This window comes from Chionomys nivalis, chromosome 11 (assembly GCF_950005125.1).
Source record: "Chionomys nivalis chromosome 11, mChiNiv1.1, whole genome shotgun sequence".
In the NCBI taxonomy this organism is placed as follows: domain Eukaryota; kingdom Metazoa; phylum Chordata; class Mammalia; order Rodentia; family Cricetidae; genus Chionomys; species Chionomys nivalis.
In genome coordinates, this window is record NC_080096.1 from 58,802,241 (window position 1) to 58,828,464 (window position 26,224).

A 26,224-nucleotide genomic window follows, 5' to 3' on the forward strand; every position below is an offset into this window, starting at 1 on the left:
TAAATGCTTTGTTTTTCTCTAATACTATCTACCAGAAACATGTTTGGAAGCTAGGGGGTGATTCCTGCACGCTGCCCGTTTTCTCTTTCCAACCCTTCCTCTTAGATCAGGATTCTATGAGGCTCACCTGTCATTGAACTGAACCGCTTCTCCGTTCCTGGTCCAGTGGATGGTAGGTCTTGGGTTGCCTACGGCTTCACAGTGCAGAAGCACACTCAGGGTCCCGCTGGCTAGAGCTACAGTCTGCCCCAGGTGGGTGATCACCTCGGAGGCTGAGAGCTGCTGCGCCGCTGAGATCTTTCTCAAGATGGTGGGCTTGCGGTGAGGCCTGCGGGAGCTGCCCCCGGCCTCCGCAGAGGAGCTCCGTAGGGAGCTGCTGAAGCTAGAGACGTGTTTATGAGGTGGGATGGCCACGGGAGGAAACCTCTGCTCAGAGGGCTTGTGAAGCATGCCTTGATTCTCCAGGTGGCTGCGGAAGATGTCCTGGGCCAGCTGAGCCACCAGGTGCTTGCTGTAGAGGTCTCGTAGCTCCTCGGGCTGCTGCGACAGGTTCCTGAGGATGTCATCTAGGCGCTTCTGCTCAGCCACCATGGTGAAGGGGAGATGCAAGAGGGCTTGTTCAGTATTGGGATCCTCCTCAGAGGATGTGTTCCTTTCTGCAGAGTCCTGCACCTCCCAGGAGCCCAGGAGCTCTCCCGGCCAGCCACCCTGCTCCAGCAGCCTAGACACAATGTCGTCATAGCGGTTCCCAGGGTCTGCTGAGAGGCCGCGCTTCTCAGCCTTGCTGCCGTTGGAGAAGATGCCATTTTGGTGTTTGTGGGTTTGCAAGGCCTCCTTTGGATTGGCCTTCCTCACCTGCAGGGCCTCCTCCTCCTCACTCCAAAGGCTCAGGGGCTTGGCCACGAGCTTGCTGTTTCCTCCAATGAGCTTAATTACAAATTGCTCCCGGGCGGGCCCTGCGGAACAAGTGTAGATGCCTGCGTCTGAGGGCTTGAGGCGATGGATCTTCAGGTAGCCAAAAGGGGCCACAGTGACGTGAGCGGAGCTGATGCTGTGTTGGCCGTCCTTCTCCCAGGTGATGAGGGGCTTGCGGAACCTGCGTGTGGGACACCGGAGCACCACGGTAGTCTTGGGGAGCAGGTAAGCGAATCCTCCCACCACAAAGTGCAGTTTCCTCTGCCTGCGGGTCTGGATGTATATATTTCGGGCAGCGGCAATGTGAGGGCTGTGCTTCGTGGAAGGCCTTCCAGGCCCTGGTTTGAAGGAGAAAGAACCAAGAACAGGGAAAAACCAGAGTGAGATGGGACCACTAGAGAGGGCAAGAGACAAAGGGGAAGACCTCTTCTGTTGATTTTGCCCAGGGCTGTCATTTACTACCTCCTGTTTACCGGAAAGGAGTTGACTACAGCTGTGGCTCATCAGTCTATCCCACCTTCAAAACCTGCTAATGAGGTGTGGTGTGGGGCAGCCACAAGCACAGAAGCTGAGGGGTGGAGGTTCCTGGAGCCCAGGGAAAGGCAGTTCTCATTAAAAGCATTTAAAAAAGAAATTCGCATCATAAAGAGGCAGAGGATGAAGAGGAGCCCGCTTCTCTGCTAAATGTCTACCTTCTGGGCCATGCAAAGAGCCAGTGCCCTAATGTACATGAAGAGGGGACCCCAGAAGTGTTAAAACCCCAGGGATTAATATCACACAGAACAAGTGTGTTTAGAGCAGTTTAAAACCCCAGACTGGATAATATTAGACTTCATTAGGAACAAGCAGCCTTCAGTTTGCAGATTTCAGTATGCCAGCAAGGGGACCTTTGCTCTCTCCTTGTCAGTTGTTTTTCCAGGGGCTAGTGGAACTCAGGCTGGGCACTTGAGTGATTCAGATTCCCTTCCCATCTCCAGCAGGGCACTGCAGCCACTGGGGTCCTCGACTCTGCTGCCCCACAATGCCTCACTCCTCCAGGGCTCAGGCAAAGTCCTTGCCTGGTGGCTGCCTTTATATGCGATTCCACAGCCCCATGCCCAGAGCTCTGCCATACTCACTTGCACAGGTTGCCAGCATACAGGGTCTGATGGAGGAAGAGAAGGGCAGGGGAGGGCACAGGGTGGAATTGACAACCGTGGAGTCCCCGGTTTTCAGCACCCTCCGGCAAATGGCACTTCGAGTTTGGGTGCCCTCCCCACAGCTCACAGAGCACTGAAAGAGGAAGAAAGGATAAATGAATGCAAGTCCTATGAACTGGAGTCTAATGGTTGTTCTGTATGGTCCCTTAAATTCACTATGCTATGCCAGGAAAAGTCTCTGCCCCTGAAAGAAATCTTCACAGCAGTGTAGAATATCTGTCTTGCAGCCACACTTTGTCCCCACTCCACGCCCCCTACCTTGTATTCTAAGGGTTCCTGTGAGCATTTTACCTATTCCTAGTTACATATGGTTTAGGCTTTAGGGTCACAGAAATACAGAGTTCCATGTTCTAATCTTAGCCCAGTATTTCAGTAGCTGGAAAGTTACTGCAGCTCTCTGCACTGTTTGTTTTCCAAGTCTCTGAGTTAATGAGAGATTACAAGAAAAGACAATGCTAACACAGTAAATGATGTCTCCCATTAGATAACTGTTTCGAATCTGCTTTGTGTCCGGTGAAGTGCCCTGTCTCCGGGAGCTGTCACTCAAATGAGGAGGCAAAAGTCAAAGTAAGACTTTAGGGAAATGCAAATGAAAAGGACAATGAGATATCATGTCACAAACACTGGAATGACTGTATCAGAAAGAAAGACAACAGTAAGTGTTGGCGAGGGTGTGGAAAAATGTGAACCATTCCCCCCATACATTGCTGGTGGGCATTAAAATGAGATTATCCCTGGTATCCTCTCCCAGGCAAAAGAGTTTAGGAGTTTTGATTGAAAGAAAATGTACCAGGACCCAGTAATTTGTCTCGTACCTATCTATTTCAGAGAAACGAAAGCATACATCCACACAAATACTTGGATGCAAACGTTCACAACTACACCGATGTCATTTAACAACATTTGACTATTTCTGATAACCAAGAAGTTTAGAAGAACTTACTGCCCGATAATTGTTGAATGGATAAAAAACGTATAGGCTAGCTATACTAATGAAACATCATCCAATCATATAAAGAAACATATGTTATAAGTGCTATAACATAGACAAACCTTAAGAACAATACCCTAAATTGAATTTTATAAAAGGCCAATTATATGTCAATAAAGTTGTTTATAGAAGAAACAGCAGTTGAGGAATTTAGTAGAAGTGTAACAGTGGAAGGCAGGTTCTGAGCCACTATAAATTTTTTTTTAATTTTTCGAGACAGGGTTTCTCCGTAGTTTTTGGTTCCTGTCCTGGAACTAGCTCTTGTAGACCAGGCTGGCCTCGAACTCACAGAGATCCGCCTGCCTCTGCCTCTCGAGTGCTGGGATTAAAGGTGTGCACCACCACCGCCCGGCCTATAAAATTAATGCTAATCGTTACTAAAGGTTTCCTGACTTGTGCCTTGAAGATGGGGAGAGTTTGGGAGGAATAAGCACAGCGGGCTTAAGCATGGCAAGCAGAGATTCCTAGAACCAAATAGAATTCGGTGCACAGGTCCAGTGCAGGCTTGGGGCAAAACCAAGCCAGTTTTACTGACAAGGGGCTGAAGTGAGTGTGGTCAGGAGCGTAAGAGGAACTTTGGGCTTGAATTTGGAGACTTTTCATTTTCAGACAGGTTTGGAATTGGTCCACAGAGCAATGGGAAGCCATGAAGTGGGGAGTGATTTGATGAAAGAGGTGTTTGAGAAGGTGAATCTGGCAACACTGTGCCGAGCAGAGGGGAGGGGAAGCGGGACCTAATGGAGGGGCCACCACAGCCTGGCTTGAGAGGATGACGGCATGAACCCGGGTCATGGCAGCATGCCACTGGAAAAAGGACAGTAAAAACAACAGAAAGCCGTCTTATACTTTGAAGTTTTATATGGGAGTATGTTGAAATGACACTGGTCTGCGAGACAGATTGTGACGTGTGTCACCCCAAAAGAAATTCAAGATGTCAAGGGCCAGTGCAGGTCGAGATCAGACCCCTGCTTGTGCTGTCTGATGACTACGGAATCCAGATCCTATCTGACATCTGTTCAACTGTAAATGACAGTACCAGATCCAAGGGTCAGGTGGGAGAGGACAAAGAGCCCAATGGCTTTAAAACATGTCTTTCTTTCTTTTTTTTTTCAAGTGGAAAAACAGACCGCTTGCCAGACTTCAGGAGCTGTGACTTTAGGCGTCTAGCACCACCCCTAGCATCAATTTCCACATCCCTGAAGAAGAGAAGCTAAGCTGGAGTTGAGCCTCTCAAGCCACACCTGGTAGCCATGGTGAGGAGGTGATTCAGGGGCAGCTTCTCAGGTGATGGGGACACCTACCACTGGAGATTTGTCACCCTGCCTTACTTCAGCCACACAGCTCTCATTTTGTTTCAGATTTAAAAGTGTGTATTTGGACAATTCTCATATCTGTCCACGGCACATACAGAAGCCAGAAGGTGACATATAGTGGCCCTACTTTGTCTCTCTCCACGTAATTCTCCCGAAATGAGGCTGGCAGCCAGGAAGCCCCGAGCCTCCCCTCAGTGTCTGCAATTTCCACCCATCCATCCGGATGGCTCAGAACTTTTGATGAAAGCTAACTCCTCCTAGTTTCCTAGACATGACCTTTCCTTCCCAGGGAGTCCAGCAAAACTGACGGAGACCTAGACTATGGCCCTTGGCCCTACCCCTCCAGGTGGTTGAGTGTTTACTCTTCTTTCTCCAGGAAGGTAGACAGCCACCATCATAACAAGGGTTGAATTTAACTAGGCACAAGATCTTCGTTTAATCAAGACTCTGCCACTATGATGAACACTGTTATCTCCATTTCACAGACAATCAAACTAAGGATTAGAAAGATTAGGCCACGAGTCATATGTTTTGCAGTTGGTATGAAACTGAGGGTTTGGAGCCAGGTTTCCTTGTCGTGGTATCTAAACTTTACCTCACAATATCTTGTTCTAAAGGCCTGCTTTGCTCACTGCGATCTAGTTCAGTGGGCTCCTTCCTTTGGTATTTAAACCCCAAGGCCCTTCTCTTAAATCTGCAGGCAGAATAGCACTTTCTTCTGAATGTTTTGTGTCCTATATCCTCCAAAGACCACAAATGTCAGGAGGATGGAGAGTTGGCAATTCTTACACATCTACAGTCCTTCCTCCAGAGTCCATCCCTCAGCCCATCACTCGGTAGATGCTTTACCAGGAGGGCGTCTTTATCACAGTCACTTGGCACATACACCAGGACTCTTTTCTGTGTAAGTTTTCTTATCATGGTATTTTTTTCATGTATAACACCACTCAAATCAACAGATTTCTGGAAAAGCCACCAATCAACATGTCTGTGTACATGCATGTCTAAATATGCACACATTCTTTCCCTACCCTTCCATTCTTGTATCCTGCTGAAATACAAATTGTTTCTAAAATACAAAAGCAACCATTCTCCTTTCTGTTCTGAAACATCTGGGCTGAGACACAGCCAGAGGAAACTGTACTGGTAAATTATCATGATAATGATAATTTAGATTCCTTTATAACATCAATGCCCTTAGCAGGCACTGCCAGAGGACTCTAAATAGGTTGATAATGTATGAAGCAAGAATCCCATGCTGAGAGGTCAGGAGTCTTAATTTCCATAGCTTGCCTTTTCCTTCTGAAGGAAGCATCTCAGAGACACATTTCAGCCATCAGCAGCTCCAAACTATGAGTTGCATATTAAGCACTAAAATGCCTATGGGTCAGGAAAGTCAATCTGAATGCTTCTATTCAAGAAAAGGAAAGGCCTTGAATGTGGTTTGGATGTAGCATTCTTTCTGCTAGAGGCTGAATTTGCTTGTACAGCAATGATTTTAAGACTTCCCTGTGGAGGACACACAGGTCTTTGGAGCTGGGTTGTTAAAGGCAATGGCAGAGAAATTCTAGGGGCTGAAAGCGGTTGAGCTGAATCTTCGAAGCCAGCTGTAAATGAATTCATGCCAGGATCAGAAGAGGAATGACTTAGAGAAGCAGGTTAGTTGGAAGTGTAAGTTCAGGATCCCTAATTCCACGTACCATCTGGAGCTGTGAACGCTGAGCCATCATTTTCCCAAGTGCAAGGCAACAGGGGAAATCAAGTTCTCTTGCTGGGAAGTTGTTCAAGTTTTAGAGTCAGGAAACGAACAGTAAAGAGGCAGGATTTCCTTGGCCTTCTTTTCCTAATAAATCACATCCTTTATTGTCCAGTAACTTGGAAGAGAAGAACTAGGGAGGCCTTGCCCTTCCTGAGCAGAGACTGGAAACATCTGGGAGAAGGACATGGGAATGGGAGTGTCGGGAGGACGGGGCTTGGTGGAGAAAGAGGTGAAGAACCCTGTGTCCTGGGTTTGTTCTATGGGGATCCCGTTTCTATTTCTAATCGCAGGTTTCCGATTTTCAAATGTTAGGTGAGGGCTGGCTGCATAGCCCAGGTCCCTGTAATAAACTAGGTCCCCATAGCCTAGTCATTATGCATTTTATGGTAGAAATGCTTACAAATGCTGCACTATTAGGAGAGTTTTTGGTCTCTTTGCTATGCATGTGTTTGGGTGATTTCTCTCCCCTCCCGTGACTTGCACTCTCTTCTCTGGAGGAGCAGACCTACCTCAGACCAGTCAGAGAGAAGCCACTCACTGGGGCAGTCATCTTTCTTGCAGGCTTGCTGGGAGGTTGGTTTGGAGGCCGAACAAAAGGTCTCCGGAAGCTCCAGGAAGCTACCATCAGCCATCCGCTGTTTGCAGAGAACATCCCGTTTCTGAACTCCTCCTCCACAGGTCCTGGAACACTGGGGAAGCAGAAAAGGTCAACGAAGGTCAAGATTTGACCACCACCTTATTCTTGGTTGAGTTTTTTTTTTCTTCTTTTAGACAAACCAGGAGTCAGGCCAAAGGGTTTTGTTTCTTGTCTTTGCACTGAATTTTGTTGCAAAGTTTTTGTAACTCTCCACTCATAATCTCAGGTATTTAACTTGAGCATCCAGGAACTCAGGAGCCCTGGAATCTTAGAAATTTGCCCCTGAAATGTGATTTGTAGTCACTCAAGAAAACTGGCTTAAGAGGTTAGTATCATAAAGTGTTCAACATATTTATGAGCCAATGAAAATAATCTGCACAGCTTCCAGGATGAGCAAGAGTGACCTCCTGCCATCAGAACCAAGCCCCAAAAATTAATTTGGAGAAAGGACTGTCCTCTCCCCTTGTGTGGGAGCATTCACATAACCATACTGAGCACTCGCGATTCAGGGGCCGGCTTTCTGAAGAACTCTTCTGGACCAGCGATTTCTAAGGAAGCCGGGAGCCAGAGGCACTGAAATTTGGTATGCAAGAAAAATAGCCTCATGTCAGTGGTTTTCAGAGGGACTGCAGTAAAACATTTTGTTTACATGGAACTTAATAGTTATAATCTGGCTGCTTGAGGCAGGAACGAGGCCTCCTGGGGCAGAGATGGTTGGCTTTTTCCAAGTATTTGTCCCTTCCCTTTTAAGGGCCCTCAGCTTTTAGCAATGGTACGTGGTTTTTCTGTATAGGCTATATTTGGCAACTTCTTTGAAGACAGACACAGCCACTGGACTAAATGATGACCAATGGGACATAAACAGACGGATGTGTGCAATTTGAAAGACCTCATCTAAAGAGATTAGCATCCCTTCCTCATTCCTTGCTGGCAGGAATGGGCACGCTGTATAAATCTAGTAATTATCTAGTAAGAGGTAAGAACTTATGTTGGAGAGGATGTGGGGTAAAGGGAGCACTCTTCCATTGCTGGTGGGAGTGCAAATTGGTATAGCCGTTTTGGATATCAGGATGGCAATTTCTTAGAAAATTAGAAAACAACCCACCTCAAGTCCCAGCAATACCACTTTTGGGTATATACCCCAAGAATGCTCAATCATACCTTAAGAATGTGTGCTCAACTATGTTCATAGCAGTATTATTTGTCATAGCCAGAATCTGGAAACAATCTAAATGCCCTTTGACTAAAGAATGGATAAGGGAAATGTGGTACATTTACACAATGGAGTACTATACAGCAGAAAAAATAATGACATCTTGAAATTTGCAGGCAAATGGATGGATCTAGAAAACATCATATTGAGTGAGGTAACCCAGAAAGACAAATATTATAAGTACTCACTCATAAGTGGCTTTTAGACATAAAAGAAAAACCAGTCTACAATTCACAATCCCAGAGAATCTAGACAACAAAGAGGACCCTAAGAGGGACATACGTGGATCTAATGTACATGGGAAGTAGAAAAAGACAAGATCTCTTGAGTAAATTGGGAACATGGGGATTATGAAAGAAGGTAAAAGGGGAGAGGGGGAGGAAGGGGGGGGAGCAGAGAAAAATATGTAGCTCAATAAAAACAATTTAAAAAAAGAACAAGTTTAGACTGTTGCCTTCTCTTTTAAGAATTAAGTCAAGAGGGCCGGGCGGTGGTGGCGCACGCCTTTAATCCCAGCACTCGGGAGGCAGAGACAGGTGGATCTCTGTGAGTTCGAGACCAGCCTGGTCTACAAGAGCTAGTTCCAGGACAGGCTCCAAAACCACAGAGAAACCCTGTCTCAAAAAACCAAAAAAAAAAAAAAAAAAAAAAAAAAAAAAAAGAATTAAGTCAAGGGCTGGAGAGATGGCTCAGGAGTTAAGAACACCGGCTGCTCTTCCAGAAGACTTGGGATTTGATTCCCAGCAACTACATGGCAGTTCACAACCATCTATAACTCCAGTCCCAGAGGATCTGACATCCTCTTTTGGCCTCCTTGGGCATTCCACGCAAGTGGTGCACAGACAAACATGCAGGCAACACACCCATATGCACACATACAATAAGTGCCTTTACTGGCTGAGTCATATTGCTGGGCTCCAGCCTAAAAATGTAGGTTGATACAATGAGCTGTGGCCATCGTCCACTCTGACACTGTGAGAGTGTTTGTCTCTGTAGGGGTCCCTTTGGCCGTTGTGTCACTTTACCCCAGACTACTTTACACTGCTCTATAAGAAGTATTACCTCTTTTATCATACTCTACTCTCTTTATACTTCTCTCAATGAAAATCACAAGGACTGAGAAATGGAGGGGAGTGCAGAGCAAGATCTCAGCAAATATCTCAACCTAAGCTTTTGAACAGGGCTAATGCCCAAGCCAAGCCCAACTTTAGACTATTATATGAGAGACTCTGGGATGTAATATAGTAGCTCCTAGTACCACCCCCCTCCTCCTTCTTCTTCCTCCTCTTCCTTTTTCTCTTCCTCCTCCTCCTCCTCTTCCTCTTTTCTTTACACGACTTCATAAGTCATTCTCTGCTAGATAACCCTATTGTGTGGCAGAGCCAAAGCTGGGACCCAGGGAGGCCTCTGTTGGCCCATGTATGGTTTTTTCATACTGTGAATGGTTTGAGGTCACAAAGCCTTGTGTGCTATTATAAGGGCTATGACTTTGCCTAGAAGACTTTAAACATAGAGCCTTTCAAATGGCCCAGAACAATAGTGAACAACTTTTTATTTTATGTTGAAAAATTCAAAATCAACATAATTCTATTGAGTCCCATAGTAAATGTGTGTGTGTTTGCGTATTTTTCCAAAATTATGGTTGGAATAACTGCCCTTTGGTAAACATCACCTTATATAAATCTTCGTCTCATGTGATAGATAAAGAAGAGAAGGCCCAGAAAGATGAAGCTGCACAACTGAGACCACACAGATGCTGGAACTAGTTCCAGTCAGTGCAATGTTCAACAAGTCATCCTGAGTAGCAGACACAGTTGCAGAACAGAGCCGAGGCTCAGCCTGTCTGCCTGTGTTGGCAGAAGGCTTCTGATGCCTTCACTGAAGGGGTGCTTTGCAATGCAATTCTTAGCTTCCACCCTGTGACTTCCTTGATTGGCAGGAGTTAGCTCAGATCTGTGTTTGGAGACCAGCACCCTAAAATACTTGAATTATATTTTGATAACCCTAGAAACTTGTTCTGCCTAAGTTTTTTTTTTTTTTTTTTTTTTTTTTTTTTTTTTTTTTTTTTTTTTTTTTTATTTCTGAGTAGTCAGTCTATATCTGAACACAGGTCTGTCCTAGACAGTGAACCGCCAGACGATATGTGGTGGTCTTCAGAACACTTGCTAATTGTCATGGAGCCAAACATTTCCTTTTAAAAGCTTTTCTGGAGTCTTTTAGCTTTGATTAAGACAACAATATGTGGTCTCTAACTTTTGGCTTTTCTTTCTGGTGCCTTGTATCAGCTAGACAAGTACTGTCTGCACTACTGACCTAGCCCTTTGCCTTCTTTAGGACTCTAGGTGACTTTGTGGAAATTTTATGATAAAGGGAAACATTTTAGTTCTTATTTGATACAATTTAATAAACCAGTAGAGCAATGGTTTTCAACCTTTGGTTCACCCCCCTGGGGGTGGGGGTGGGGAGGCAAACGATCCTTTTACAATGGTTTCCTAAGAACACTGGAAATGTAACTATCGTTACAATTCATAACAGCAGTAAAATTACAGTTATGGAGTAGCAGCAAGAATAATTTTATGGTTGGGGGTCAGCACAACATGAGGAACTGTGCTCAAGGGTTGCAGCATTAGGAAGGTGGCGAACACGGATATACAGGGTTTTACTCTCACGCATAGCATGCCTCCACTGTGCCTAGTAGAGCCCTTTGTGAATGCAAGGGCTCACACACTAGACTATGCTTCTGGTACATTCCTTGGGACTCTACCATGTGCTAGGGCACTTGTTGAAATAGACAGTTCATCCTTCTCTGGGTATATACACTTCTTCCTGCCCAGGCCTTTGGTCCTGTTGTTCACTATGCTTTACAGCTCCTTGCTCATTCATGAACTTCTATTCTAGAGATCCCAGCTCACAGGCCACTCCTTCGCTAAGCCTCCTCTATCCCCTGTGCATATTGGCCAGTGGCTCCCTTCCACCACACCCTGACTTAGGATGGGTACCTTATCTCCTCCATAGAGGCTCATAGTTCATGTGTCTGCTATTTCCTCTGCCCCCGAACACATCCAGGATTAGGAATCTTCTGAGTAAGGGGAATTATCCATCTGTATACTCCCCAGTGCAGAGTGTAGTCTGGCAAAGAACATGCACTTCATAAATGTTTCCTGAATTGATGATTGGATGAATAAAACAGCTCTAGATGCAGATGTTTCAAAGATGCAAAGCAAACATCCAGCTGTGACAGATTCTTCTTTTATTAGACTGTTTGATCATTACAGGAAGCTGTGTCCACAGTCAGCAATGGGATTTGGCTCTGGTGGGCATTATGACTTTCCAAGCATGGGCGCATGGGAGAGGACCAGTTTCTCTCTCTCTCCTCCCCCCACCCTCTCCCTTTCTCTCCTCTATCTATCTATCTATCTATCTATCTATCTATCTATCTATCTATCTATCTATCTATCTATCTATCTATCTATCATCTATCATTTATATTCAGGTTCCACTTCTAAAGCTTGCACCATCTTTGCTTAATAACTTTCTTCAGTATGTTTAGATGGACGAAAAAGTATCTTTATCAATTTCTAAAAACTATGGAAGATGAAAATTTACAAGAGGCTGAAAATTTACAAGAGGAAAGGCTTCAAAGTCTTTGATCACTTTGTAACCATGTTGGCTGACTTGGTGAAGCTTCAGCTCCTTAAGTGAGAGGCAGCATGCAAACGGGAATGTTTAGAGAGGAGAGAGAGCAAGGGAAATTCAATAAAATTCAATGAAAAATATTTGTCTTCATGAATCATCATTTAAATCAGATTCTGGTATGAAGAGGTAAATCTTGTAAAGGATACTTTAAAATATATACAATAAAAACAAATAATAAAGATACCATTTATGCTGCATATATTAACCGCCATACATGATTTATGGCAAGGTTGTGGCTTCATTATTTTTATGTGAAATTTAAGAAATATACAATAAAGAGACCACTTAAAAGCTATATTTCTATGCATAAATATGCTCATGTGACCTGTACTTTCAAAGATTTCCCCATGATTAGCAGGTCAATAAATTCTGCCTGCATTAATATTTTTAAAAAATGTTTCATTTGGTAGTTTAATTTTGAGTTAATTTCCTTGGTACTTCAAACCATATTACTGCCCACAATGTAAAATGACATTTATTTTCTGTTTCTAAGATCAACCTTCCAGGCTGACCATGGTATGAACTGCTTATTATGCTTATAATTCATCTCACCCATGTCTTCACTCATTCATTCTTTTACCAAGCACTTGGGTACCTATAGTGATATTTTATTTATGTTTTATAAATAAAACTTGCCTGAAGAATGGAAGGTAAAACTAAGTCACTAGAGGTCAGGCAGTGGTGGCACACACCTGTAATCCTAGGGTTTGGTAGACAGAGGATCTCTGTGAGTTCAAGGCCACCCTGGGCTACACAAGATCACTGTAGAAACAGATCCACGTGGTGGTGGCTCACACCTTTAATCCCAGCACTAGAGAGGAATATAAGGCAGGATGAGACAGGAACCTGCTCTCCTTCAATCTGAGGATTTCTTAGAGATAAGAGCTTTCTAGTGACTTGACTGCTTTGCTTGTCTGATCTTCAGGTTGAACCCCAGTATCTGCCTCTAGGTTTTGATTATTTGTGCTACAGGTACCCACTGGACACGATGGTAGGTGCTGGGGATTTTAGATGAATGTAAGTGGTTCTTCTGTTACTGGGATCTATCATCCAGTGAAGGAGAAAGCTTTACTGGAAAACACGATCAGTTTTACAAGGAGAGACCACATGAAAGTGTGTAATTTTATGGAGATGCTGATGGCCAAGGAAAAGGCAATGTTGGGGGAAAAATCTAACCTTGTGGGCAGACACCAAAGTTATGCAGTACCATGGCATGGTAACATAGCTCTGAGTAGGCCTGAGGATGAGGCCTGGGGATCATGAGACTGCATTGTCAGATAAGGTGCAGATAGAGAAAGGTCTTTAAATATAATCTGAAAACCACGGGGATACCAGTAGGGGTTTTAAAGAGGGGGATAACAGGATGAAGTTTGTAGGGAATGACTTAGGCAGCATAGGCCAAAGGGTTTCAAAGAACACTGCCCAATAAGATATTAATTGATATTTTCTGTGTAGATAAAACTGTCCAACTTGGGGGCCGCGTGTTAAGACCCAAATTAAAAGAGAGGTAAAACGGTTGGATGATCTAAGGCACACGTGTGAGGATAGGATGGGGTGGGGTGCTTGCGATATTCCACACTGCAGGAAAGCTCTTCAGCGCAGGAAATGAACAACTCAAAAGCTCCAGGAAGTCCTGAAACTGACCAGGTGAATTATGCTCCCCTCCCTGCTCCACATTCATAGCCATAAAGATTGCTGAGTGATTTTCTCAGATAAGCTGAACTTTCTGGAAGTAGAGACCAGTCCAGCAGCCTGGAAGAAGGTCAGTCCAATTGAACTATCTGGAGGGGACACTCGCCAACCTGTTGAGCTGCCTGCAGGTTGTGCACTGGGCTCCAGCTTTGTAACTTTGGTGAGTTGTCACCTGTGCTGGGGTGGACTTTGTGATGATACAGTTATCTCGGAGTCACTTCTGTTTCTATAAGTGACCTTTCACCCACATTCCTAACAATAACCCCAATGAAACTCATTGTTTCAACCAATTAGACTCTAACAGTATTAGTACTTTGGTCTATTGCTATTGGTCTACCGGGGATAAATAGATTTTTGTTGTTCATACCTATCCAGGAAATGTCAGTCACATAGCATTCTGTCTGTCCCATTCTACTGAGAAAAGGATGATCAAATTGCCTAAATAGCACTGCTTGCCAAACTCTTATTTGATGGCTTTCAGCACGTGACATTTTAAATGTCCAATAGGAGATTTGTATTAAGGAGTCACTGATAGCGGATTGGGCAGTACTGATGCGAGCTATGCAGGACAAGTCTGTGTGGAATCGTGTGGTTGCTGGGGTGAGGATTTGATCAGGGTTCTGGGAGAAAGCTCAGGAAGGGAGAGTGACAAGACAGTTGCAAGAAGTGAATTACACTGACCACGAGAGTTTACTGAGCGTGATGGCTCCATGGGGCCGAGAAGGGCATCAGCTCCCAGACAGGGAAGGGCCGATTAGAGGTGGCGGCATGTGGCAGTGATCGACAGAGAATGGCCAAGTTCGCTGGGAAGGGTGGTCAGGAATACATAGGGCTCACTGTAGGTCTTTGGGAGCTGAGGCAGTTCAGCAATGTAAGAGGAGACTGGGAATCCCTTAAACAGTAGAGGTCAAAACTGAGCCTCACTAAAGTTAGGATGCGGAGAGAGAAAGGAAACTCAGAACTCAGATCTCACTGAGGAACTTAAAGCGAGGATACCATCTTGTATATCAGCTTTGCTTTGTTTGCATACTGTGAGCTAAGCCTTCCTAAGTGTAGAAGCACAGGGCTCCTCAGTGAGACTTCTGGGTTAGATAGACTGTTACGATGTGACACCCAATAGGATCCAGAGTGATTAAGCCAAAGAGCTTTCTTCTAGTAAATAAAAACAAAACCGTTCCACATGTGAAATCTGACTTTTGATCTCCATGCTGTTACATCTATTGCTGCTTCTAAAGATAGTAGTAAATATTCTCTTCAAAGCACTGCTGAAAACAATTAACATTCTAACAGCTTTAGGGAATAAATTCTTCAATAAATATGACTCTTAACTTACATAGGTTTATATTTTAATCACAGAGATGTAACATAACTGATGATTGCTGTGATAGAATTTAGCCCTCTAGGCTACACCAAAAGATGTGTGTGTGTGTGTGTGTGTGTGTGAGAGAGAGAGAGAGAGAGAGAGAGAGAGAGAGAGAGAGAGAGAGAGAGAGAGCGCACATGTGCTTGTGTAAACCTAGAAAATGAAATTTTTACTTTCTGGAGCACAGTTATCATTAAATTTCCCCTTTTCCTTAATATCGCCAGGAGAGATTCCTCTCTCATATGGCTTTTTACACAGCTAAACTATGTGCATTTTTGAATTGTGACCCTGATAAAAGAGAGGTTTACAGGGCAATGGCGAGCTTTAAGCCGGGGTGGAGTGTGTGCAGGGCTGTGGTGACTACTCCTGTCTTCTCAGCACAGATGTGTGCAATATGTCTGTGCACTTGGGTGAATGCAGTCCTGGACATAAAACATTTGCAGTGCCGGAAAATCCAAGTGACACCCCGAGCAGGCCGGTTCATTTCCGCTTAACGCTTTGGCATCTCTTCCTCTTTTCCTTACTCCCTTAAAAACGTGACTTTCAGAATCAAACCCAACGGAAGCATGCAGATGAGTGTGTATATGATGCCATGTTTGGTTGTGGGGGTGGGAAGGTGACAGAGGGCAGGTTATCAATCAAAAGGACCAATGTTACTCGAGATCAAGTGCTCAGCCAGCTGACTTTTGGGCAGAGTCTTGTTGGCTGGGTAATGACCAGGACAGTTTCTAGGTCTTGGTCCCTAGGACTGGTAAACACATTTCTTAGACTAGTCAAAGGGACTTGGCTAACACGGCAACAGTTCTGTATAACCAGGTTTGTTTATGTAGGCACCGTGTTCCTCGTAAGAGGAGGGTCAGAGCCTGGTCAGATATGAGAACAGAATCAATGTCTGGAGGGGTCCACTCTGAAGGGGGAAGGCTGGAACAGGAGAAAATAGAAGACAGAGAAGAAAAAGGCATAGGCCCTGTCTTGGAGCCCCCAAGAAGAAAGCATGATTGCTGCCTCATTGATTTTAGGACAGTAAAATCCATTTCCATCTTTGGATAAGGCAGCATATTTATGTTGTTTTAAGACATCGGAATTGTGGTAGTGTGTTATAACAGTAACAGAAAACTAATACACAGATTAAAGAAAGCCCCAAACATAGGCAACGGAGGTAAACTGCAGATTTAAAGTTGTGTTCTCAGATTTCTTCACAATTTAATTATGCAGAGTAAATAGTAAAGACAGCTTGGGAAAGGTACATTGAATACCATACTCAATAATGGGGTTAAAGTCTCTTGGTCCCCCTTCAGTCCTGAGCAGCTCAAGATGGGACAATTTCAACCTCCCTGAGCCTAAGGTGGCCGAGAGAATTAAGAAGGTGCACGCGCAAGTGGCAAAATGAGCAATCCTACATAAATCTGGAGTGCATGCCGAATCCTGAAATAGAGCAAGTATCCAATATGTGGGCATGTGCCTCTCTTCCTCATTTTCTCTGCTCCATCCACCTGCCTTAGGTGTCAGGGGTCCTCCTGGGACTTGGTCTTGGCTTCATTGACCCCAACATTTAGCCATGAGTCATGGACCACACTTGACCAGGTGAGGATGTGGCTGTTTAGTGGCAGCTACATGGCTTCGCTGTGGGAGATGTTTCTGGTGTGTGTGTGAGGTGGGGAGTTTCCTGTCAGGGTCTGACAGGCAGAGGGGAGGGGATGAGCAGGAGATGGACAGCAGCCAGATGGCAGCTATGACGAGAGGTGGGGCAGGGGCGGATGTGCAAAGGACATGGGGGGCTGACAGGATTGTACTTACTGGCTTATTATCTGGCCATGGTGGGTTTCTGAACACCATCCTAGTAGAAGATGGCCGTGATCAAAGTGTTTCAAGGCTAATGTGGTAGGACCTGCCAGGGACCCTCAGTCACGGGCTGTAGCCCTCTAATGCGAGAGCTCATCTCCTGCATGATTTCTAATACTTGTTTGTAGACAACACCAAAGATGAAAACGAGATAGAACTTAATACGTTAGAGAAGACACAGGGGACCAATGCAAGGGAAATTCAATAATAAAACATCTAAAGATATACTGGCAACATTATCAAGTTAAATTGATAAAAAGAAATATCAAAATAATTATTTTTTTTCCCCAAGAGACAGGGTTTCTTTGTGTACGTCTGGATGTCCTGGAACTTTCTCTGTAGACCAAGCTGGCCCGAACTCATGGACATCTGCCTGCCTCTGCCTCCCAAGTGCTGGGATTAAAGGCACACACCACCACCAACTGGTCAAATAAATTCTTTACATAAGACCAAATATTAAAATGTAAGGGGTGCATACCAAAAGATGGGTCTCTGACAACCAAATCCAGAATTAGATTTCTGCTTTTGTCTAAAGCAAAAGTTTAATAGACAGACATACATGGGGTCTAGGCTTGGTCCCCTGCAGGACTGCATAATGTATAAATATTGGCTATTAGCCAATTTTAGGCAAATGCTCTACAAAGAACAAAGGATGCTTTGTTCCCATCTAGCAGATGGCAATTTATATAATACTGTACTTTTCTAGGAAAAAAAACCCCATACATAATATGGTTGGTGGTGACTCTGAGGATCAGCCACAAAGGAGGAAGTCTCCATTCCCACAGGCCCATCAGGTTGCTTCTCAGTCTAAAAGGAAGGATTGGAACCCCCCATCTCTTGTTCTTTCATTGGGTGCTGAAAGGAGCCCTTGGCGGACTACTGGGGCCTGTAAGGACCATGACTGCACTCCGGGTTCCCTTATCCCAGCCGAGACAGTGGAGCAATCATAGGTCTAATCAGACAAGGGGCTGCCAATAGCTGATACCCTAACTCATGTGTCCTGAGACCACAGCCCTTTAGCTCAGGGATTCCTGAACTTACCTCATACAACAAAAGAACCACAGATAACACAAACAATGGATTTCTTTTCAGAGGTGGTCAGTATTAGCTGATTGTATTGAAGAACTCACCCTGAGAAGGTCCGGGAAGCAATAGAAGAAAAATATTTCTGCTAAGCTGAATTAGATTGTAAAAGTGGCCGATGATCAAACTATTAATGGACACTCTCTGGAGGGTATACTTACCATGGCTTTCAAATTCTTTATTTTTTAGTGTATTAAAATATTTTTGAGAGTTTTAAGCATGGTATACAAGGATATACGTAAGAGAAATCACTAGTCGAAGAGGTGTTCAGTATTTGTTTCCTGATTTGAAAAATAGGCCTAATCCTGTCTCATCCCTAAAGGGTTTGCTAGTGGTATGAAACTGAATTGGCTCCCAAAATAGATTCATGTCTTCTTAGGTCAGGGCAGATGGGCTTTGCCGTGTAAAAATGGATGCTGTGGGCTTGCGGCTGGCAATGGCGGCAAAGCTATGCTTGCGGGATGTGCACCAAGAACTGGAAAGCACACTGGGCCAAGATCTTTATTCAGAAACACTTGTGGCTGTGGAGAGGAAGGCAGTGTTCCCCTGAAAGCTGCTACAAAGGCTACTTTATGATCCATAACTGCACACAGATATATCACGGAGATACAAAGCCAGCATTTCCTGGCGCGTAGGGAGGTGCTCTGTGTATAATCATTCATTTTGTCATGGAATAAAACACTATTCACAAAGTGCTCTTCACATAAAGACCAACTACAAGCTACCCGTAATCCAGAGACTTAGAAGTCGAACAGCGGAAACCGATGAGAGCAGAGTCCTCACTTTCCTCCTGGCACTAGGTCAACAGTGCAGCCTAAAGCCAATAGTTTTCTCCAATTAGCGGCAGCTCAATGCAGATGTACTAGAAGTCAGGAGACCCAGGCTCTCGTGTAGGATGCCTGACCTTGATTTGGGTCACTTCTGGGCTATAGTTGTATCTTTCACAAATCAAGAGTTCTCATACGGTGCTTATTCATATAAGCATGGGACGTGCGGGCACAAAAAGTGGGGTGAAGGCCACCCCTTAATTTGCAACTTGTATAATTCTTAGTTTCCTCAAATGTAAAATGAGGATAATATTAGGGGTTGCTGTGAGAATTAGCTTCAAATCTGTGTAGAATGATGTGTATTTCTTAGTAAGACACTGGTTCATAAACTGTTCAAAATATATTGCATCCACTTGACTTCCAAAAACTATCACAGAGTAGCATGGGATTAATGGACTCAGCCAAAACATACACAAGATTTTAAAGGAAATTCATGGACAATGCTTATTTTTAGCTTTTCTTTTATATAGTTATCCCTCATAACCATGGGACTGGTTCTGGGATTCTCCTAAGATTTGATGCTAAGACCCCAAATACATGGATGCTCTAGTCTGAATATGAAATGATGTTTCTATAACCTATGCACCCTCCTTATAGCTTAAATTGTCTCTAAATTATTTACAGTACCAAACAAAACACAAACACCATGTATTAAGAAATTTTTAAAAAGTCTATACATGTTCAGCATAGATATAAACACCACTAAAAAGGCCTAACTGAAAAAACACATGGTCTATACTGGTTAAATCTGTGGGCACACAAACTACAAATCCCAAGTGTTGACTCTACTGTAGTATTTTGCTCACTCATTGCTGTTTTATGTTTACTAAATTATCAGTACGTGATAGTCAGGGAGAAGGAAGGAGGAAACATGGAAGCCTTGGCTTGGAAGCAGCAGACCATCTCTTGGCTGTGAGGGAAGGATGCACAGACAGGTCTCCTCTCTCCTCAGCTGCGTGACTATAAAATTACCATCCTAACTGGGACACTTATAGAGTTTACAATGGGTGCACACAGGGATGCACAGCCCTTCCAAACACCGGCTTACATTTGGGACCACGGTTGTCACTTTAAAGCTATGTGTGATGTCCTAATTAGGAACAAATTGCAACACAAGATTTCATCCAAACAACCAATTTAAAACTTTTTCTGTCCTTTAGAGGCATGACAAAGGTTATTTCAATATTGAGACATAGTAATTTTAACAATATATCACAATAGGGCAGTTGCATTTTTATTGCTGGTGTGTGGGTGTGGGTGTGCATGTGCCCGCGCGCACGCATGTGTGTGTGTGTGTATGTGTAGGATCCAGAAATTTTGTAAAGGGGCTGATATACAATATGTAAAAAGGACAGTTATGTCTGTGTTCCAATAAAACTTTATTTACAAAAAGGCAGAAGGTTAGGGTTAACTGTCAGGCTGCAATTTGCCATCTCTTGCTTTAAAATTATGGCTTTCAGACTTTTAGAATTTATAAGATTAGCAAAAATTTAAAAAATCTGAAATTGGCTCAGGATTTCTAACTTAGATGAACTAGTAAGGATGTCCTTTATATGTGTATACATATATGGATATGACATTGGGAGGGAAATGTATTGAGGGCCATGGGAAAGCTAAGAAGGAAAAATGGGGGTAGATATGATCATATTTCATTGTATACATGTATAAAAATTTCAAAATAAATAAGAAAAGTAACCTTAAAACCCAACTATTAGAATTTTAGATAGCAGAATCTAGACAGTGCATAAATTCAGAATAAATTTATCTTTACGGAAAACCTACCATAGTGCCTTTAATCGAAATGGTTTCTTGCTTGGTGACAATTTGTCAGGATCATGCTCAGATCTACGGATGGAGAGTGTGTGTGTGGTGCTTTTGGAGAACCCTGGCTTATCTCACAGTAGAAAGAACGAGGTGTTTACAATGAAAAGGTCTAAGTTTGAGGAAGGTTGGAGAAGAGCTAAGGAGACAAAGATAGCAGAGCTTAGGTATACCGTCCTGGAAAAAAAAGTCCTTTTGTCTTGCATCACTGCTCCCAATAAACACTGTATTTGGAAGTAACGTCAGGACTCACCAGTTGCCACTGCTCAGGGTACCAGGCTGGGGGGCAATTGAAGCGGTTGCAGGCCTGTACTGTGTTCGGTTTCGGGTGGTGACACAGCTCATCAGCAAGGACAACCACCTCGTTCATCTCTCTCGAAAGCAGGTGGGAGCAGACAACATCCCTGGTCTGCAGGCCAACCCCACACGTGAGACTACATGGGCTCCACTTGCCAATTTCCCACCTGGGAAGAAATAAGAGAGGAAAGAGCCTAATTGAGTTCCTGTGCGAATGCTTTACAGTCGAAACCCCTCACTGGGAGTGGGGAAGGTTCTCCAAGGGGTTTAATTAGAGACTGGGTCACGAGCTCCAAACCCAATCATCCCCTTCATGCTTAGAGTTCATTTGGACTACAGCAAAGAAGTCCACAGGACAGCCAATGTTTATTTACAAGAATCCACCAGGAAAGGTTGCAACTGTGGCGACTGTGTCTATTTTGACAGAACAGATAACCCTCATCCAGAGAGGTGGGGGATGCTAGATGTGCACATAAAAGATTTAGGAATCATATTTTCAATAATGTCTAGAAAGGCTAGAAAAAGCTTCTCTGCTTATTTCTCTAGCCTCCATTATGTGCGAGGTGGAAACATTTGTGCTTCTTATTCATTGGTTTCAAAGTCAAAGGTCGCTGGATTCAACTTCCTTTAAAGTTTCATCATAGCACAGAAATGCCTCTGTCTTATGCCTAAATATCATCACTGCCTGGGGCTGGCTAATGTATCAGAAGCAGAGACTGCAAAATAGATCAGAGAAGTAAGGAGCGGGTGGCTCATTATCTGGACAGAGAAGACGGATACACAGATGAGCCCAGTGCATGAATGGCAGGCTGCAAATGGCCATGCCTGGAGAAGCACATTTACTGTGATCTGAGGGCCTATAAAACCAGCCCCACTGTGTTTCCCTGCCGACTGGTCCTCCAAAAGTTCCAGCAATAAGGACAAAGTCCAGTTACCTGGACTCTGACTCACAAGAGTTCTCAAATGGTCTTCTGGTCACCATTTGAGACACATAGGTTCTATAAAAGGGAGCTAGCCAGGGAAAGCCCAGTGGGGCATCCTTTACTACTAGGCCTGCCAAGGTTCTCTAGTGAGCCCAGAAAATTGTTCAAAAGCCTTTATTTAGCCTTAACGATTTTCCGCCAATTGTAACACTGAGTAGAAACTCCCATTTGTTCTTGCTACTCTAACCCCCCACCTACTTCCCCTCCCCCTTCATCAACACTATGATGAGCAATAATTGCAGTCAACTCCGTTGCTATTTCCATTTATCCCTCATGGCCCTCTAGTACCATCTGCTTTTGCAAACCGAACCAAGGTCCTGGAATAGTTTTTGCCCTGTCTTCCTGTTTCAGAATATCTTCCATGTTTATTATATATGCATTTATAGCTGCTCCAGGCATGGGTCATTGTTTTCTCAACTGGGTTATAGTTTTTCTGCCTTTCAAGGGCCCTGTTACCGTGTCTGTCACTTCAGGTAGAGCCTGTGTTGGAGTGTGTTTATACGACTCACAGAATCCACTGGAACTCCATCTAGGTGGGTCATGGAGATGGCTAATAAATTCCTGAAAAACTGGCAGAAGGAAGGAGAATCTACCACTATGAAGGGCAGGCAAATTGATCTTATTTAGTTACCTTCAGAAAGATAGGTTTCACTGATTTCCCTAATTTTACAGTTGAGGAATTTGAGAACTGGTGTGGCTGAAGAATTCAAGTACTTATAATGAAGTAGTGAACCCAGGATTCAAACCTACTTGGCTATACCTGACATCAAAGTCTCTGTATTTCCTATTTATATAATGGTGTCTCCAGGAAATATCTCAAAAATCTCCAAAAACCGTTCACAAAATTTTAAATAAAAGGGGTGGGCTGAACACATTTTTTAAGGATCCTTGTTTGAATGTCTATAAACTTTTTATTTATGGGACCCTAGCAAATAAAATCAAGCTTTAAAACATGTAGGTTTGAGGCAAGTGTGCCCATCTTTCCTTCCCATTGGATTTTTGAGCAAGGGCTGGACTTAGAGGCCGTCTTCCCATGAGCAGAATGAGGCCAAAGTGAGACCGTGTGACTTTATGGGTTAGATCATTCAGGGTGTCGTTTTCGCTTCTGCTCTGGCTGATGGCTTCCTCGTGGTGAGGAAGGAAGCCACCATGTCATGAGCATAGTCTTGAGGAACGATCCCGTAGCTGAAGAACTGCGGCATCCTGACACAATTAGTGTCCACTTGCCATTTATCTGTGAGATGTGCCTTATAAGCCAGACCCAGGCCAGCTTCAGCTGACCTTAACCTAGACAGGGGCTGAGCCAGGTCCACTTCTCTAGGCTGCTTCCAAATTCCTTACTCAAGTAGGCAACCAGAGATGACAAATATTTAGTCTTGTAAGCTTCTAGGTTGTGTGGGTGGGGGCAAACAGATTTTAAACAGCAAAAGGAAATTACATACAAGTGTCTATCCCTTCCCAGTGTACGCTTATTCATCCACAGAACATTCATAGGGGCACCACACATACATGCCGAGACTGGGAAACTCTTAGACATTTATCAGCAGGTGAATAAATAGTCATACAACAATGCTAATGAACTCCAGCAACAATCAAAAACACTACCAAGTCTCACAGACCTGAAAACGAGGGAGTGGGACCACACACACAAAGCTTCACTCCGTTGTGTGTCATCACACCAGCTCCAACCTCAAAGTCGGTGGTGTTACAGGTCAGGAAGGTAGTTGCTGTCGGTGGGAGGGAACCACAGAAGAGTGTGTGGTCCTTCCGGATGGTGTACCCATCTCAGTGCTGGACCTGGCTCCACCTTCCGAAAGGGTTCACTGGACCAAGCTGCACACTTGGTATTTGTGTTCAGAAAAGGTGTTCTCCACACCCCTCTCATCTTCAAGTGAGAAGCTTAGGTGTGGGCATAAAGCAATGCCCACTCTCCACGTCTCAAAAAGGAGTTGCCGCCGTAGTCCGTGCTGTCCCGAGGTTAAAGTTCGCCAGGCCCAGGCTTTTGTACCCTCATCCCCTGCTCTTGCTTTACTCCTGGCAGCAACTCAGCAGCTAGGTCCTTGAAGCAGAGGCATTTTGGCAGCTATGAGACCAGCTGAATACTGTCGGAGAAACGCTGTCTGCCCTAATAAAGCACATTATACATTCTCCAGGAAGGAGGTCAGCGGACACTATCAGTGTAGTAAGCACTTGGCTGATTCTGGGTCAAAAATATTTTAATCAACTTTGGCCAAAAAAGGGAGGAAGCATAGGCTCTCCTGTTTCTCTTCTACGCAGAGGCTGTAATTGTGGGCTGTGGATCTGACAGGCAGCTGATAACCCCTGCTCCCTATGCCTTTGACCGTTTCCAAGAAAGTGATCTTCCAGTGGAAGCCAGCTGGGGGCATGGTTAGCTCTGGCTGACAGTGTGGAGGATGCCGCTAGGCTTTCCTGGAGTGTTGGGTCCAGCCTGGCATATGCCCAGTAATAAGGAGGTCAGAGCTGAACTTTGGACGTGAGCCTCTTCTACCCCTTCCTTGGGTGAATTCGCTTATCTCTTCATCTCCATTTACATTATCACTGTCACTGAAGAAACTTCTCCATCCACCACACGCTTGCTTCTCTGGGGAGTCACCATATTTACAACATCACTACCTCAACTCAGCTATTGTTTCGAATGGAGCACGTGGCTATGTCCAATTTGTTTCTCCTGCTGTTCTCCATAGAATTGTATCTCCCCAACAGATATATTGGGGTTCTAACCCACAGTAGCACGGAGTATGATGCTATGTGGGAAAGGTTCATTGCAGATGTAATCACTTCGGATAGCTCGTAATAGACAGATGCAGTAGCTCCTTCTCGTTGCCATGGCTAAATACCTGATAGGAGCCAGTTAAGGGAGGGAGGCTTATTTTGGCTTACTGTTTCATCAGGTATAGTTCATTTGGGTAAGAAAGTCATGCTGGAGTTTTTGACACTGTGAGTACACAGTTAGGGGTGTCTAACAGCCTCAGACTGGAGGCAGAGAGCTGAGACCAGGAGTTGAGTCTGTACTATAATCCTCAAGGCACACCTCTAGTGCCCTCATGTATGAAAGGCTCTGTAACATCACTCACTCGGGACCACCTGAACCTGTGGGGGAACATTCCACCGTTAAACCTGGTACACAGCAGTTTCCTTCCAGGTTAAAGCCTTCTTTCTCAGAGGGAAATCTGTGGTGGGGTGAAACAGCAGGATTTTAAGGCAGGATGTTTACAGAGAGGTGAAATACTCCATCTGCTGCAGGGACGCTCCTTGGGACAGGAAGTAAATAACTCAAAAAACCTCTGGAAAGTCCCAGAAGCAGACCAGATTCACTATGCTCCTCCCTCCCCAGGCATATATAAAGCACGAAGAACTGTTAACTGTGGTTGTTTTTTTTTTTTTTTTGAGACAGGGTTTCTCTGTAGCTTTGGAGCCTGTCCTGGAACTAGCTCTTGTAGACCAGGCTGGCCTGGAATTTACACAGATCTGCCTGCCTCTGCCTCTTAAGTGCCGGAATTAAAGGCATACACCACCCCAGCCCTGCTGACAAGCCATGCGAAGAAGACTTTCAGACAAACCCAGAGGCCAGCTTAACATCTCAGAAGAAAATAGGAGGGACTGAGCTGTGTGGAGGTGCTACAGGTGTAGGACCCAGCCATGACAAGCTCAATAGAGGCCTGAGTCTCAGTGGTTTTCCCTAAGGCAATCAATACCTGGGTGCAAGAAAGCACAAACAGACCACGCAGGCACCACCCAGGAATGGACCATCCAAAGGAAATTTCTAACGTTCCAACCATTCCAAACATTGTATATAGGATCACCCGCCAGCTTACACCCTGCTCAGGTAACTTTTCAGGTTTTTCCTTTAAATAATGCCCTCTAGAAGGGCGGGGTACCTACTGCACTGATTAGGTCTCTGCCAGCTTGTATTGTGCACACAGTAAACTTTGCTTTTTCCTTAAGCCTCTTTGTCCTACTCTGTTGCCGCAGCTCCAGGAAACCAAATCTCTGGAACCTCAACACTGGCAAGGTACCTGGAACAAAGCAGGTGCCCAGGAAGTACGTGCCGACTCACACTGAGCTGCGTGGCTGTGTGCATCTCTGGATCACTTACTTGCAGTGGTGCCCCCATTTGTATTTTATTTATTCTTTTATTAATTACATTTTTTTCATGTGTTTTACATACCAACCACAGTTTCCCCCACTCCTTTCCTCCCATTTCCCTCTCCCTGTCTCGCCTTTGATCTACCCCCCAACCCACCCATCCAATTCTCCTGCATCTCTCTGTTCAGAAAGAGGCAGGCCTTCCATGGGAGGCTGCTCAAGTTAGCTGTCTCTGTGGGTTCCCCACCTGGGTTCCCCTTCCCATCATGACCTACACTCCCCTGGCTCATACAGTTCCTCCTTCCTCTCTTCAACATGACTCCCAGCCCAGCACTTGACTGTGGATCTCTACATCTGTTTCCATCAGTTACTGGATGAAGGCTCTCTGATGACAATTAGGACAGTCACCAATCTGATTACAGGAGATGACCAGTTCAGGCGCCCTCTCCACTTAGCTGAGGTCATCCTTGTGGATTCCTGTGGGCC

At 44.6% G+C, this 26,224-nt stretch overlaps 1 protein-coding gene across 1 annotated transcript in view; it reads right to left on the reverse strand.

Annotated features, from left to right (window-relative positions):
* The window catches only part of Adamtsl1 (ADAMTS like 1), a 376,638-nt gene that overhangs the window by 98,582 nt on the left and 251,832 nt on the right, over nt 1–26,224 (reverse strand). The window contains exons 16-19 of the mRNA XM_057784262.1: nt 20,605–20,815; nt 6,687–6,866; nt 2,034–2,187; nt 128–1,253 (exon numbers count right to left, since the gene is read on the reverse strand). Of these exons, the coding sequence (XP_057640245.1) occupies nt 128–1,253; nt 2,034–2,187; nt 6,687–6,866; nt 20,605–20,815 (1,671 nt within the window). The remainder of the gene's footprint in view (nt 1–127; nt 1,254–2,033; nt 2,188–6,686; nt 6,867–20,604; nt 20,816–26,224) is intronic.